The sequence below is a fragment of the Epinephelus moara genome, chromosome 6 (assembly GCF_006386435.1).
Source record: "Epinephelus moara isolate mb chromosome 6, YSFRI_EMoa_1.0, whole genome shotgun sequence".
Taxonomy (NCBI): domain Eukaryota; kingdom Metazoa; phylum Chordata; class Actinopteri; order Perciformes; family Serranidae; genus Epinephelus; species Epinephelus moara.
Genome location: NC_065511.1, coordinates 6,255,625 through 6,273,463, shown reverse-complemented (window position 1 = coordinate 6,273,463; position 17,839 = coordinate 6,255,625). Strand labels below are relative to the sequence as shown.

The following is a 17,839-nucleotide window of genomic DNA, read 5'->3' as shown; positions in this document are numbered from 1 at the left end:
AGAAGTATGCTTTGGAATCACTGCCTCACGAATGTAACTGTACACATGGGTTACAACAGCAACAGAGATACCATGTGGGAACCACAATTCTTGCATTCTAATTTTTAGCTTCCCATCTTTTTTGTCATTTAAGGTAGCGTGAAAAAAGGTAATCATTATTCAAAACTAGAATTAATGCCTCGCAGTTGTATCCCTCCGTGCACCAAGTTGCAAGTTGCACTTACAGTTTAAGTGAAAGCATGGATACTTTACACACATCTTCCCCCGGCAGCGCAGAAGATCTACATAATCAGCACGGTTTCAAGGTGGACACCCAAGAGTGTCACCAATTCAGTATCTGACCAAATGTCTCCCCTCCTGTTCCTGAGTTATGAAGTTGAATAACAGACAGAAAAGTGTTTGTAGAACATTATGGTGTCACAGGGACCTCGAACTTCGACCACCAAATTCTCATCAATTCAGTCTTGAGTGGAAATGGGTGCAAAATTTTAAAGAAATTCCCCCAAGGCCTTCTTGACATATTGCATTCAAAAGAACGAGACAGATAAGGTCACAGTGACGTTTGACTACCAAAATCGAATTGGTTCATTGTTGAGTCCAAGTAAATGTTTGTGCCACATTTGAAAAAACATCTCATCCAAGTGTTCTTGAAATATTGCATTCACAAGATTGATACAGATGAGGTCACAGTGACCTTGACATTTGATCTTTGACCACCAAAAATCTAAACTGTTCTTCTTTTAGTCCAAGTTGACGTTGGTGCAAAATTTGAAGAACTTTCCTGAGGGTGTTCTTGAGATATTGCGGATAAGGATGGACAACCTGAAAACATTATGCCTCCGCCACAGCTATCACTAGGGAGAGTCATAAGGAAGATATTAATAGTCACAATAATGGTTTTGAACTCCAGGAAAATTGCATAAAGTGTTACAACTATCCCTGGTCTCCCTGTTGCACCCTTAGCTGCACTATCAACTGTGCCTGCTCTGAAGCCTCAGGAATTCTTGACATGCTAATGTTGGGTCTAGTCCTACAGCTGTGTTCTAAGCACTGACTACATGTGCAGTCTGCTGGCAAACAGACTGACAGTTGAGAGGCTTCAAACTTGTGCACTGCAGCACAACCTCTAAAGGTGTTAAGGTGTACAGAGCGCCCAGTCAGCCCTTCTTCAGTAATATCAGCTAAACCTGCAGATAAATGGGCTGTGAACCGAGTAAACAGCGGTCACATGTACGGACCAGTTTTCAATTACCTTGCGGTTAACCCCGCCAAGAGGTCTCCGTCGCTGCACAGCACAGCAGCTCATCCCTCTGTTTCACTCTGCCTCCCTCACTCTGGTCTGAGTCCTTAAGTATACAACTTTTATCCATGTATTCTCAACTTTTTGCATGATGATGAGCACTTGAGTCTGTCCATCACACTCTAGACAAACTTGAGTGGGACAATTTCAATTTAATGATGTTTTACACACCTGTAGATTTCTATAATATGACAAATTCCAATTAGAGGCACAACTTTTCGAATCAATTTCTTTTCTACCCTCATTTATTTGTCCTACTGGTGTTTTATGGTGTATTATTTCATAATTTCATTTTTCTCTTTAGGTTCTTGTCATTTTACCCTTTATAGTAAACTCACTAACCCAGTACCTTTATGAAATTTGATGATGATGATGAGATATTAATACTGATGATGGTGTGCAGGTCAGGTTAATGTACTATGGACTATAAGAGCTTCTATAAATAACCACAATTAGGGATGCGCAGATTTATCAGTTTAACATCTGTATCGGCCAACATTTGCGTGATTTATACTCCCTTTACATACAAAAACAGATGCGCCTGTTTCAAATGTTGTAAACGTCCCTGCCCTCATACCTCAATTTGTCATTTGTTGGCATAGATACAGCCAGTAGATGGCAGTAGAGGGCTGATTCAAAAGTTCCGGACAACAACAAACAAGGCAACGGTGGAGGAGGTCATAAAAATGTACCTTTTTACAGGGGCAACATTGTAGACAGTCGTGGTCTATTAAGCCATTAAACGTATCGTAGCATGTGGACAGACAATTATTTTCTTTATCGTTCCGTTCAACCATATTTAAAATCTAAAAATGCTACACTGCCCCCACATTTTCTGTTGGGACGCTCTGTTCTGTCCTTATCTGTTAAGCTTCAAAAAACGTGCATAAATACAGATGAAATGAACACAGATAGAAGGCTCCATCCATGTCCATATGCATCAGACATTGAGCCCTAAAAGTTCACAGAGGTTGTTTTGAGTTACACTGTGATGCGTTCAAGATCTATTCAGTAAAAATGACTATTGTGTGAAGGTAAACTATAACATCTCATGATTTGTTCAACGTAATCGTGTAAAATGTAGTTTTTGGGAGAAATATGTTGATGTGTTCACAGGGGTATAAGTTTGAGAGAAATTTATGATGTATATATATAGCAAAAAGACTTGTGGAGCAGTTTTTTATGATGTATTTCATGTGCAAGGTTATTAAAAGGTTGTTTTATAAATTTGTATGATTGAATTTGAGCTCATTCAAAGATAGTTTAATGAAGGGCTTAATTACTTTAAAACATTTTTTTTCTATTTTATTAGTGTAGATTTCTTTGTTTCCCTGACACAAAGGGAGGAATAAATGACAACAAAAACAAAATAAACAACAAGATAAAAACACTGGCATCAGCTAGCAGCCAAATTGCTATTTTAAACATCTACATTGGTATCAGCCCTGAATTTCAAAAGCAGTGTATCCCTAACCATAACTGTTCATCATGCGAGGGATGGTTGCTTTTGCCGGTTGCTAATATAAATGACATCCTGTGGAATTTTGCCTCATCTTAACTGTTTTTTTAGTGCTGTGCTGTGAGTAGTGAGGTAAACTGCTGTATATCAGACCCAAAGAGTGTGCACATTTATGTGTTTTTGTATGTACAGAAATTTGGCCTTAATCCTACGGGGACACATAAACGCACACATTTCCTGGTGTTTGGAGTATATCAGGACAGACCAAATGGACATTTACAGAGACATTTTCATGATCAGAATACAATTCACAGTGCATGATGCCTGGATGAGTCAGAGGTGGTCTATGTATTCTAAAAATATACCTTTGCCTCTCTTATGTATTCTCCATTTTTTAATTTCCTTCCACAGAATAACACATGACAGCAGCTCATAAGAAGAGGATATGGAACACTAAGATTCAGTCTCTTTTTTTCCTGTCTGAATTCACATAATCACTCTAACATCTAAACTGTCCTGGCTGATTCCTGCACAGACACCTGTCAGTCATCATCAGGGGAAATCAGCTTCACAGACAGTGCACTGATTATTTTTTTCTTGCAGCAGCATGGTGCCAAGGGGGCAGGACTCATGCTGTCTATGATATGTCATTTGGAAGTGTGTGCTGTTATTACTTTACTGGCAAACTAAGCACTCGCATATGAAAAAACAACTTTGCAATACTGACTGACTCAAAGAAAAAGGCTGCTCTATATTAGTTATTATTTAGTACCAGAGTTCATCTATGACACATGCGCATGAATGGGTGTGCACGGTTAAGTTGTGGCTTGTTTCGAAGGTTTATCTAACCAATTGCGCTTGAGAAAACGAGAGTGAAAGCAAAACTAGTGCAAGCGGCAGTGGTGGGTGGAGTGGAAAATATCTGAATGAGTACGAAAGAGGAGATCTGTTTTCGGCCCCTGTTCCATTTTTTGTTACTTTTTATGTGCAAAACCCATGTTAAACTAAATATTAATCACAGCAGAATAATTTTACATATTTTAAAATGTGTCTGTAGGGGGACTCAACTAATTGCTCGCACTCCCCTGCCTCCTTAAACTCACTATCCCGCCCACACATACACATCGTCTCTCGCTCAACTCTGACTCCCGTCTCTTCTCTCCCTTTGTGTCTCATTTCCCAGCCTTCAGTTGAGTGTTTAAAGAAGAGCTATGGGGATATTTTGTGGATAATGTCAGTACAGTAAATGCAATAGGGAGACAATGATGAGAAGTACAGTATTGTCTGTGAGCCTTGTTACACTTCAAATGGTATTTATCACACTGGGAAGTGAATAAAAAGTGCAGTTTGGCAGAAATATACTGGATGGGAAAAAAGGACCATTTTCAGTGCAATAATCCAAGTAGAGATCTGTGTTTTACCTCAATACTTTCTGAGTGCTGAGAGAAATGTATCTGTATTACTGATATATACTGTATAGAAAACTGCTAAGTAGCACAAGTGAGCAATAAATTTCTGTACCAGCGACTTTCAAAGTCTATCACTCCTGTTATTTTCCACTGTCTTACCTTTATTTGGAGCAAAGGGATGCTCTAAGTTTTGGAACAACAGTTCCAAAGATTTGGGGGCTTTGGGGGACATAAACAGAAAGTGTAATGTTGCCATGGAGACACCCAGTTCGCTGTGGGCTACAACTTAAGCCCTGTTTTTTTGGTGTTTGATTGTTTATATTCTGGCAATCTGGCACTATTAAAAGTATGCTGAATTAGCTATTAGGAGTTCCTGTCAGCAGTGTACTGATGGATGTTTAGACAATTACCACTGGGTACCTTAATCCTGACAAATATTTCACAATGTGATTGTTGTGGTGAATGTGGCTGACATTTAGCAGCAGCAGAGAAAGGTGTAGGGATGGCTCAAGAGAGCAGTGGCAGGTGAGTTGATTAGCACAGCAGGTGCTTGTTGGCTAATCATAATCTCCCTCCTCTTCTCTTCTCATGCGCCTCTCTTTTGTGGGGTCCCCCAGGGATCTATTCTGAGTCCCCTCTTTTACTGTATATACATGCTAGTCCTGGGGAAAATCACGACCTAGTATAGACTTCCATCGCTACGCAGATGATACACAACTGTATGTCCCATTAAAGCCTGGCACAACCAATGTTTCTTGTTTTATTTCCTGCCTCACAGACAATAAGAACTGGATGCCAAAAAATGTCCTCCAGTTGAATAGCTCCAAATCAGAAATAGTTATTATTACTGGCTCCAGTCCCAGCCCCATAGCCTGTAACCTATGTGTTATTTCTGACTCAGCACTGTCTTTTGATGCCTTGGTCGATAAAGTGGTGCAGTCCTGCTTTGCCCAACTACAACATTTAACTAAGACCAGGTCATTCCTTTCCTATGCAGATTTAGAAGCTAATGCTTTTGTCTCCTCCAGATTTGATTACTGCAATGCGCTTTATTCTGACATCAGAAGGTGAAACATCCAAGTTGTTGCCAGGCTTTCAACTCTTACTTTGAGAGGTGACCACATCACGCTGATCTTTGCTGCCCTTCAGTGGTTACCTGTAAGATTTTACTACGTGTTTTTAAAGCCTTGAATGGTTAGGCTCCCGTGTCTGTGATCTGCTAATTCCCTATGAGCCTGGTTGCTGCTTGAGATCCTCCAGTAAGCCCCTTGGAATGGCTCCAAAATCTCAACTTGTCACCAAAGGTGATGGGGCCTTTGCTGTCCATGCCCCTCAGCAGTGGAACTCCCTGCCTTAGGGCCTGTGTCCACATAGCATTTTTCTCCAGCAGAAAAGTGGTGGCTTCATGGAACTAGAATTACCACCTCACTGTTGTACGCCTCTGTGAATCAGGCAGTTGCAGTTACAATTTAAATCCAGATCTGTGAAAAAATAGACTTCAAAAACATCTTCCCCTTGGTGGCACAGAAGATCTATTCAGTAAGTACAGTTTCAAGGTAGGCACCCAAGATTAGTGTCACCAGTTCAGTATCTGACCAAATGTTTCCCCTTCTGTTCCTGAGTTATGACGCTGCATAAAGCCCAGAAAAGTGTTTTTGCAGAACATTACGATGTGAAAGTGAAGGTAGCATTTACCTTCTGGGTTATAAAATGTCTTCACTTCATCATTATATCCTTTCAGACATTAGTGTGAAATTTTGTCATAATTAGTGTATGAATTCTTGAGTTAAAGCCAAAAACTAGTTTTGTAAGATCACAGGGACTTTGATCTTTGACCACCAAATTCTAATCAGTTTATGTTCAAGGCAAAGTGAACTTTTGTGCCAAATTTGCAATAATTCCCTCAAGGTGTTCTTAAGATATTACCTTCATAAGAAAGGGATAGACAAGGTCACAGTGATTTTGACCTTTGACCAAATTCTAATCAGTTCATTGCTGAATTCAAGTGGGCATTTGTGCTAAATATAAAGAAATTCCCTCGTGGCATTCTTGAGATAAAACGAGTTTTGTTTCTATGACAAAATGTTGACATTAAAGTTAGCTAGGTAGCTAATGTCATGCTATGTTCACAGATGGTTGACTACACAGCTAACAAGCTTACCACGCATGCAGTGATAAAAGCACAACACTCACTAGCAACATCCAGTGTTTGTTGGCTGATCTGCTCCCAAATATAGGCTATTCTGTCTTTGGTGTGACAGTAGCCTAGCTAAAGGAGCAGCAGTGACGTCACCAGCACCTTTATGAAAAGCTTAAAGATTTTCAACCAGAAACACTGGAGTGGGCGCACAAAAAAAGCCTGGGTGCAGTGCTTTTTCTCCAGGCAGCTGCATGCAGCCACTTATGCTCTCTCCTGATTGGGTGCAATTGAAAAAAGACACAGTTCTTCAGGAAAAAAAATCTAGGTGGTCACAGGCCCTTAGGATCTCAGGCAGACAAACTCAGAAACCTTTTTCAAATCTCTTCTAAAACTCAGTTTAATCGTTTGACTTTTTCTTAACTTATGGTATTTACTGCAACTATTTATATTACTATATCCTGTTTAATATTTGGTACTTTATTATTATTATTATTATTATTATTGTTTTTCCTGTGAAGCACTTTGCAACTTTCTTTTGAGAGGTGCTATATAAATAAAGATATTATTTTTATTTGAATGTGATAGCATGCTGGACCTCGTCGGATTGTCACACAACAACGAAACACGAACACGCCCAACAGTTGGATTTCCTTTGCTGCATGTCTGAGATTATTATTTGCAGAACGGTTTTAGACGTTTTGGAGCAACGCGATATTGTGTGCCGGAGAAACTGGGCAACCAGAGGGCACACAGAAGGCTCATAGTAAAGAGTTGTGTATTTATGCTGAAAGTGTGTGTGTGAACAGCCAGAATAAAAAGTAGCACTGTCTGTGAGCGGACTGTCGTGTCTGTGTATGTGCTGGGAAAATTCAGGTTGGCAGTGAGACCTGCTACAGAGATGATTCTCAGTTTGCAAGTTTGCATTTATTCACTATTTGAGGTAAAGATATTCTCGGAAAGTTAAGTCACGATGAATCTCAAAATATGTGTATCGACTCTGTGTATTCGGATTTAACAGAGTTATGACTCAGAGAAGGAGCATGATTTTTAATTCCAATTGAAGAAATCCAGCACTGAGGGTTTTAAAGCCTCCATTACCTTCATAAGCTGTGCATTACAGGTGATGCTGCTGCAGCAAACGTTGACCATGTTGGTGGGTGGGTGGGTTTTTAGAACAGCAGCATGCACCTGTCCTTTTCTCCTCACACAGTATCTAACTCACATTTCTCCCCCACCACCCTTTCTTCAACTGTCCCATGGAAATGCTTCACAGTTTGGATACCTCGAGTTGTTGTAGGGCTGCTTGTATTAACATTAAACACTGCAGTGTTTTAGACGGTTGGCTTGTTTTGCTGAATAAACAAAAGGTGAGGGATGGAAAAATATTGTCTTTTTCTTATCAGTGCAGACACCCAGCTATTGTATACACCAGTATCACAAAACTTAAAACAATGGCCAGCCCTGAGTCTAAATAGTCTGCAATCCACAGACACAACCCACCTCTGTGATAGAGAGCTGGGGGAAATCATGCTCCTCTACCCAAGACATTCAACTCCAGTGAGATTCCATAAAGTATGCTTATTCAGTTTCTTTAAACCAACATGTGTAAAATTTACCAATTAACGCGTTGTATCTTATATTTTGGTCTTTACATGGACATACATGTAAATTTAACAAAACTTTAAACACTCGTTATGGTCCTGTCGTGGTCCTGCTTGATGCTGACTTCTACTGCTATTATTGTGATCATACTTCTACTATTATTGGACACATATGATTATTATTGTCACATACATATACTGTGATATACTGATATTTACTTATAACATATATGCCACCAAATACTATTATTAATATTATTATTATTACATTACTAAAATCAATGTAATCAATCAATCAATGAGCCATCTCCAACGTTGTTTCCATGAATTTGACAGTATATCCGACCAGCCTCACAACCAAAGACCACATGTAGCCACACCAGCTCAGGACCTCCACATCCAGCGTCTCACCTGCAAGATCATCTGAGATCAGCCGAACAGCTGATGTAACAATTGGTTTACACAACTGAAGAATTTCTGCACAATCCGTGTGCATGTAAGGCTGGATAAATGTACTGCTAAATTCAAGGAAACAATATCGGAGACGTCTTATGGTAGTGAAATACACATTCAGTTCATGGGCAACAGCTCTGGTGGACATTCATGCAGTCAACATGCCAATGACACACTCCCTCAAAATTTGTGACATCTGTGGCACTGTTGTGTGATCAACCTGCACATTTTAGAGTGACCTTTTACTGTGACCATGCCAAGGCACAGTAATGGTGCTGTTTAATCAGCATCTTGATATGCCGCACCTGTCAGGTGGATGGGTTATTTTGGAAAAGCAAAAGTGTACACTAACACAGATTTGAACAAATTTGTGGACAAAATTAGAGAGAAATATATTGATGGAGTGCATAGAAAAAGTCTGAGATCTTTAACTTAAAATTGTGAAAAATGGGAGCAAAAACAAAAGTGTTGCATTTAAATTTTTGTTGAGTGTATAAATGGAGATGAACAGATGACTGTAATGTTTTAATTACTGAGGACACAAAGATGCAAGTAGAATTGCGCCATACAGTAGGTAGAGAGGACCTAAGAGTGAAAACAGAGTCTGCCCTGCTCCTCCTTGACCCTCTTGTCAAGATCAACACAAGGTAGTGGTATATTGATACTTTTTGAATACATAGGAATTCAAAATTTCATTCAAAAAGTTGAAGTTTATTGTATTTAAAGCTCCGTCTCAACTCAGTAATTCAGATTGCAATAATATTGTCGGATGGATTCAAATGTCCTTGCCAACGGGACAATAAAGAAATCCAATTTTTATATACTGCTTCCTCTTAGTGATGTACATTTTTTAAAATGTTATAACTATTGCAGTTAAAGCAAGTACACAACACCTGCCTACAGGTCTTTAGAGACAATTTAAAGACATTACTTAAAAAGATGTTTGCAGTCTAAAATGACAATTACACACAAATTTAAATAACTTCACAAGAGAACAGAGGGAGCTGAGGGGAGTAACATGTACAGACATTCAGGTGCAGAGAGGGAGTGGGACTAACCTGTCTAATGGTCCTGGCAACCAGGCTCTCCAGTACCGGTCCTCGGTCTTCATGCAGAAGGTGGACTTCATCCAAGATAAGGAGACGCACAATCTGGGAAAGAGCCACATCTCCAACACTCTTCCTGGTCACAACATCCCACTTCTCCGGAGTCGTCACCAACATCTGGAAACAAACATGACACCAATTCAATACAACTCATGATAAAAAAAAAAAAAAGTGACTCAAAAAAACAACAGAGAATAACAACAACAACAGCAACAACAACAAAATAATTGGTTTCTCAATAAAAAAGATACCAGGAAAGACTAGGGCTGGGATGCTATTGTTGTCTACCAATTCCATACTATCATATACTTTGGTGCCGACTCAGTACAGCGATTTTTAAGTATTGCAATGCTACAAGTACTGCAACTGAATATTACTGTTTTTGTTTACTTTTTACTAGACCACTGGAAGAAGTTGACTGAGTTCTGATTTCAGCAGTTGCCTATTTCTCACCTCAAATGTTTTTAGAAACATATTTTAGCTGATTGTTTAACTGTGATTTGAGATCATTTATTACCAGCCAGCTGTCATTGAGTGAAACAGATGAGTTTGCATTATGTCACCTGCCAGCAGGAGCTGCGACGCGGCACTGTGTATCCTGGTAGCTGTAGGTTTTATACCTCTTGAGCAAACGCAAATGCCACAGACATTAACTCTGTTTTCTCTGATCATTTAGCACCAATTTCAAAAGTGACGTTGAATATTTCTATTACATAGATGGTCCAGTTTAATAAAAGGACCATCTTTCCAGTAGTGAAATACTTCTTTAATAATTGCTGAATGTCAAGAAGGTGGGTCTGATCTAATAAGAGCCTATCAGAGACAGACACCAGAAAAAAACAGGAGAGAAGGGAAGAGGAGTAAGGAAACACCCACACAGGAAAGTTTGTGTTCTGTGGTGTAGTGTGAAAGATCATTTTAAGACCATGATGGACAATACATAATAATTGTCTTCCCTACAGTATCTTCTTTTAGTTTCTGTCTGCATGGATTTATTAACCTACATAAACTGAAATCAATGCTGTGGTGTGAACCACTGGTGCTCAGTTGAGTTGCAGTAGGGTGGAAAGTTAACACAAAGAGTAAGTTTGGTACGACTAAGAGTTGAATTTAGGTTTAATTCAGACTGCTGACACCTTAAGGATGTTTACCAGTGCAAATAGTCGTCATATGGGAAGTTTAAGTCTTTTGAATGTGTTGCACTGCAGTTGAGATCCTCCATCCTAACCATTTACAGGCCCCCAAAATATAGTGCACACTTTGTTGATGACTTTTCTAAACTATTGTCTGTTGTTTGTATTGATTTTGACTGTGTTGTTATAGTGGGTGTTTTTAATATTCATATTGATAATCCCAAAGATGGCAGTGCAAAAGAACTTTTCTACATCCTGGACAACTTTGAACTTTCCCAGCATGTAACAGAGCCAACACACAATAAGGGACATATTTTAGATCTAATTATCTCCAAAGGGCTCAACATTTCTGAGGTTGTGGTGACTGATGTTGCCTTTTCTGATCATTACTGTGTTTTCTTTAAAATGGCCATCTCCGCTGACACCAGTAAAATTACAACAGAGGTAATCAGAAAACGCTATATCAACGAAAACACCTGTACACTATTCACCCAGGATTTTATACCCACACCAGCTCTGCCCTCAGTCTCTGTCAATGATCTGGTTCATAGTTTCAGCTCTAAAGCTATGAATATTATGGACAATATTGCCCCCATGAAGGTCAAAGTTGTCTCTGGTAAGAAAAAACCACCATGGAGGAACGCCACACGGGTAAAAGCTCAAAAAAGAGAATGTAGAAAAGCAGAACGCAGGTGGCGAAAAACCAAACTCCAGGTTCATTATGACATCTATAAGGAAAGTCTGCACATCTATAGCTTGGAGCTAAAAAGGGCGCGGCAGTCCTTTTTCTCTGAGATTATCAACAAAAATAACAACAATGCACGGACTTTATTTACTGTTGTTGACAGACTGACAAACCCATCAGCGTCAGTCCCTCCTGAACTGCTATCCACCAAGGCATGCAATGACTTTGCTTCTTTTTTCACAGACAAGATTTTAAAGATAAGACAGACAGTCTGTAACTCCAACACAGTGGCTATTTCACCTGTGCCTCATAAGACTACTCCAGTTAATTTGGTACTTTTTCACCCATTAAATTATTATTTAATTATTATTTATTTTGATTATTATTATTATTATTATTTACTTTTGTTTTTAAAGATCTCAAACACAATTTTATTGTTCCTTTAATGTTTTATTTTAATGTATTTCTCTTGTAAAGCACATTGAATTGCCTTGTGTATGAATGGTGCTATATAAATAAAATTGCCTTGCCTTGCCTAATATCAATTTAAACTGAGCTTAAGAATGCATTTTAGCACTGAATGAGAAATGTGTTTTTCGTCGCTCATCTCTCATACTGAAATAGGGTTCAGTGTGGAGAATTAAGGGGGATATATTGGCAGAAATGGAATATAACATAATGAGTACATTTTCTTTAGTGCATGATCACTTGGAAATAAGAATGACTGTTTTTCTTTACTTTAGAATAAGCTATCTATATCTACATAGGGAGCGGGTCCTCATCTACAGAGATTGGCAAGTTGCACAGCCATGTTCTTACAGTAGCCTAGAATGGACAAACCAAACACTGGCTCTAGATAGGGACAATCACATTCTAACGCTGGCCACTGTAGTTAGCAGCCCCTACACAATGAGAGCACTGGAAAAACACTGATTTTTTTAACGTGAACCTGCTTTTGTTTTTATTGGTTTAAATCACTGGATAATTGGGCTTCCGGTAAAAACCTCCTGAACAATGAATATTGCAGGAATTCTAACCGGGAGTTTCAGCTAATTGCAATCCTCAATCCTCACTGCTAGATGCTACTAAATCCCCTTAAATCTTACACACTGTTCCTTTAAGGGATTTATTTTCTATAAGTGCAGACCATAGACTGTAACAAATAATGGACGCAGTCACTATGACGTCACCCATTGATTTGTCGATTTGAAGCCTCATGTCTGACATTTTGGCTGTTGCCATCTTGGAGTTTTGGAGCCGAAATGATCATATTTAGACGAGAGGGTGGAGCTGGCTGCTAGCTTGCATTTACAGAGGTGGTTAACTGTGACAATGCTAATTTTGGCTAGCGAAGACCACAACGTACTTACCAGAGGAACTACACATCCGACTCCTTAGATGGTCTTGCAGTACAACCAAATGCTGAACAATTCTTTTTAGGCAACCAAAACATTTCAGTTAACTTTTATTAACTGAAAACACACTTAAATAGTCACAACTGTGGCTATGCCCACACCCTGTGAACCTAGGATTACGCCATGGTTACATTACCTAACTGCTGCTGTGGTAGCCACTTTCAACAGATGGCACCCACCTGTTAGGCATAACTTTGAGCTCTAAAACTGTAAATCCATTCATCCATCCATTTTCATCCGCTTATCCGAGGCCGGGTCACAGGGGCAGCAGGCCAAGCAATGCACCCGACCCCGATGCCAGTCCCTGCAGGTGGGGGCCCACAGGGTAACAGCCCATCTTTCCCCATATGTACTGTGTCATCAAGGTCTGTTTGAACCACTTTGGCCCCTCCCTTGGGACCACTTTGCCTTGGGAGACCCTACCAGAGGCTATTAGCCCCATACAACACAGCTCCCACAATCATGGGGACAAGCAAACCTCTCCACCATGTTAAGGTGGCGATTCTTGGAGGAGCTGTAAATCGAATTATATAAAAATTCACCCACTGTACAATTGTCATGAACAGGGAGATAAACTATAGAGACCAAAACTGTTTTTTGTACCAGACTGTAAACATGATTATTTCTGATGTAAAGTTGGGCATTTTATATGGGGACCTATGGGGAGTGACTTGCTTGTGGAGCCAGCCTCAAGTGGCCATTTTAGGAACTGCATTTTTTAGCACTTTCACTTTGGCTTGTGTTTTCAATTTAAACAATTTATCTGCTGCTGTGCAGTTTATTAAATTAAAAGTGTTACACTTATAAGTGAGTGCTGTCAGGTTTTGTACTTTACACTTTCAATGTACGTGTATGTACGGTATGTGAGTATTGGTAAAAGAAAGGCTTGAAAAAAGTGACCCTGTACTTTAAACAAAATGAGGGACTGAAAATTAGCATATCTCAACTTCAAATTTTGATTACTTTTTAATAAACTGTCTTTTGCAAGTCTCCTCACTTTACTGAAGTCCAATATGAAATTCCCTGAAAACCCCTTTAACAGTTGTCCAAAAATAGACTGGCACTAGTAACACTACTCTTTGTGTAATATTGCCAGAAGTTTACGTACACAGTCCTAGAATTCTTTCAACCAAAAATATTGGGATTATTTTTGGGGTTATTGCTGAGATACATTTTCTCCACAATTTCCTGCTCACTTTACTGAATGACACACACTGTAAAGCCCAGAGTAACACAACTAAAATCCCTCCAGAATGCTGTTAGATTCATGGCTCATCAATGCCCAATTGCCCATAGCGCCACTCATTACAATGCAGATGGAGGCACCTAAATCATAACACCATAATAACAGGCGTATAACATTACTCACATCTTGTGAGTTCTGTTACATTAGTTCGACACTGTTTACCAGATGTGTCAATGTCAGTCTAGGATCCACTACATCGACAACAATTGCCATATTTGATTCTGTGGTGATTTGTGTGGTACGATCAAAGTCAGCATTCTCTCTGTTGTATAAGCTTTCATTTTGGCATCCTCTTAGTATGATTATATTCAACTTTATCAACACATTTCAAGTGTATCAAATGTCAACATTTACCGTCTTTGCTCGTTGCTTTGTGCCTATAATTCCAGTGCAATTTTATTCTCTCTTTTCAAGAAAAGCACTACAATACATTATTAATGGTGTATAAACTGTTTGGCAACCTGTCCGTCGGTGTGCAAATTCCTACTAAACCCTTTCTGTAAAAGCAGTTCATTAAATCCTCTCTAGTTTGCATTTAAATCAATCTATCCAGCCATTAGAGGCTGGCGTGCTCACAGAAAAGGAAGCGCCTGCTCCTAATTGGAGCTACTGGTTAATCTAAATGGAGGCTCTGGCAAATGGAGCACAGGCCAAAGTGCTGTCTTAATTGCCTCACAAATACCCACAAGGAGGTGCCGAGAAAACATGCCATTGTTTGGCTGAATGAGGTTATTTAGCCAAGTTTATCAGTTGATCCCAGCAGCACTGAAATCAATCATCCAAATCCACTGATTCATAGTATTTCACAGAAGATGTTAATGCCTCATAAAGGTGACAATTTGATCAAAGAATGGGTTCATAAACTTGTAATGACAAACATATTAGCCTGTAAGAACTGTTCTTATACTTCATTCATTGCTAAACTAAAGAGCACCATGCATAGTGGACACGTGGATATGTTTAAATTAGGGGTGTCAGTTTTAGTTGATTTTGTTTTCAACAGCCTGACACCCAATACCTGGTAGCTAAATGCTAAGCTTTTAAGAAAAAACACAAAAATATGTGAAATACAAAATGAGCTTCACTTTTAGATTGGCTGCCCACTGACTCTGAGTTTTATTGCCACATTTCAAAGTGCTGTCCATTTAGAGCTAGTGAAATTCTAATGTTTTGTGATGTAAATATCTTCTTCTATTTTATTTTCTGTTGGCTCTACCAACAGACCGCTAGCCACGTTAACACGCAGAAACACGGTGCCCATTGCCCACCCTCCAGTCTCTACTGGTTAGCTATACCACTGTGCACCACCTGGGTTGGGTGGGAGCTAGCTAGCAGCAATGCTCAATTAGCGGTCGTAAACCCAATTGCATTGATGCAGAAGCATACTGGCCACCCTCCAGTCTCCCCCCAGGTTGCTGTGACGTGTCTGGGCTGCAAAGGGATAAAACTTACTGGGACTTCAGACCTGATTCATTGCTATGGATAAAATCAATACCAAGACCATGAACCTTCATTTTTATGTTAATTTGTGGCACCTTGTAAGGGGCATTACAAAAATAAACATACATCAGAAAACAAAAGTCCTCGCTGTAGCTTTACAAAGTCTGGTGAGGTCTGAGCTCAGTGCGTAATTTATAAAAATTCAGGTAAAGTGGGTTTGAGGTTTCTTGTTGACTTGATAAATTGCAAATTTGGACAACCATAGACAGTCTGGACCTCACATTACATGTCCTTAAAGGGATAGTGCACCCAAAAATGAAAATTCGGTCATTATCTACTCACCCATATGCCGATGGAGGCTCAGGTGAAGTTTTTGAGTCCTCACAACACTTGTGGAGATCCAAGGGGAGAGGGGGTAGCACCACAACTCCACCTAATGGAGGCTTTCGGTACCCCAGATTCAAACCTCCAAAAACACATAATTGAAACCACAAAGTATCTCCATACTTCTCGTCCGTAGTGATCCAAGTGTCCTGAAGCCCCGATGTAAAAAGTTGTTTGAAAAAACGTCATTTGAACTCTGTTTTTAGCCTGCAGCTGTAACTGCCTCTGTGTACACCGAGCTCACGTGTGTGTGCTTGCGCAAGGCCATGAAACATGGGCACCGCGTTCATGTGTGTTCACGTGCTTTCGCTGGTCTTGCGCGCAAGCGCGCACATGTGAGCAGTGTGCACAGAGAGGCAGTCAGAGCTACAGGCTACAATGAGGCTAAAAACAGAGTTCAAATGACGTTTTTCCAAACAACTTTTTATGTCGGGGCTTCAGGACACTTGGATCACTACGGACGAGCAGTATGGAGATATTTTGTGGTTTCAATTATGTGTTTCTGGATGTTTGAATCTGGAGCGCCGTAAGCCTCCATTAGGTGGAGGACAGACAAGCGTGAAAGGGGGAGAGACAGAGGGAGCGACATGCAGCAAAGGGCCACAGGCCGGAGTTGAACCTGGGCCGCTGTGGCAACAGCCCTGCACATGGGGCGCCCGCTCCACCACCAAGCCACCGACGCCCCCATTAGGTGGAGTTTTGTCGCTACCTCCTCTCCCCTGGGATCTCCGCAAGTGTTGTGAGAACTCTAAAACTTCACCTGAACCTCCATCAGCATATGGGTGAGTAGATAATGGCTGAATTTTCCTTTTTGGGTGCACTATCCCTTTAAAGTGTGCCAGTCTGCAAGTGCAAGTCACTTTGGAAATCTTACAACTTCCTCAATCTTACACTGTAAAAAAAAACAAAAAAAAAACAACCCTTAACAGTCAATTTATTCATTCGATTTATACGTTTATATGAATAAATGGATAATAAAATGTGGCACTTTTTTTTTAACCTTTTTTCATAGATTTAAACATATAACTGATGTATTTACTGACATTCACTGAATTCAAAATTATTTTTCCAAAGGCTCGATTCTTGTTCATAACATTGTGCTCTGGCTGGAACAGTGCAAAGATGATCTATTGTCAGTCTTCATAATATTTTGATGTGGCAAACATAGAAAACATTCCTTAAATCATAATATATTTTACATTACTGCCATTGCCTGGCAGGTATGTAGATGAATGTTTATTTTTTCCCCTTGGCAATTCTTTGGCTGAGACATGTTCAATGTATGAGAGATGCCGGTGACATTTCCTGCAGCAATTGCGGGAAAGGTTGTCACAATATGATTAGTGAGATATGTTTTGAACATGGATTTTAAGGTGTGGCATTTATCAAGGCAGATTACTTAGAGATATGTATAAGCACATTTCATAAATTCCAATTTTGTCACATTTACCCAATTGATTGCAGTAAATGTTACTTTACAGCTCTCACATAGTAGTTATTGACATAATGACAATGCTCATAATAAAAAGCTGGCCTCATTTGTTAAGTATTTGTAGAAAGCCCAGCAGATGTGAAAACGTTTTTTTTCTCACAAATTTTGCATACGTGTTGGTAATTCATGCTCTCAAAATAGCAACCGGTGTGTACAAATGACTAAATCTGTGCTCTAAACCTGTGCACAAGAATGAGTCATCTGTGCTCACTGATTACTGAGCTTGCATGCATTAAGTGGCAATTTGTGCCATCAAATCACATCATTGGTATCTTACTGTAACAGCAGGGATTGAGGTTACAAGTTGTTGTGTCTACCACAGGCAGTTAGTGAGGTGCATTCAGAGAGTTAGTGGCAGGCTTGCAGTTTTATTTTGGTATTGAGGCTCGTTTCCAAATTCATTCATTTTAACGCGTTTGGGCTGTCACATTCATACACTTATCATTGTCACCGCATCACTATTTTTTCATAGTTGTGATGCTGCACAATGCTGCTGATATTTGTTTCTACAATACTAGCTAATTTTAGCTGCTATCAGTCACGTGCACACACTGCCGTTCAAAAGTTTGGAATGTC

General features: G+C 39.7%; 1 protein-coding gene across 1 annotated transcript in view; it reads right to left on the bottom strand.

Annotated features, from left to right (window-relative positions):
• Positions 1-17,839, bottom strand: part of ascc3 (activating signal cointegrator 1 complex subunit 3) — a 252,720-nt gene that overhangs the window by 129,273 nt on the left and 105,608 nt on the right. Inside the window, exon 11 of the mRNA XM_050047693.1 lies at positions 9,421-9,585. Coding sequence (XP_049903650.1) covers positions 9,421-9,585 — 165 coding nt within the window. The remainder of the gene's footprint in view (positions 1-9,420; positions 9,586-17,839) is intronic.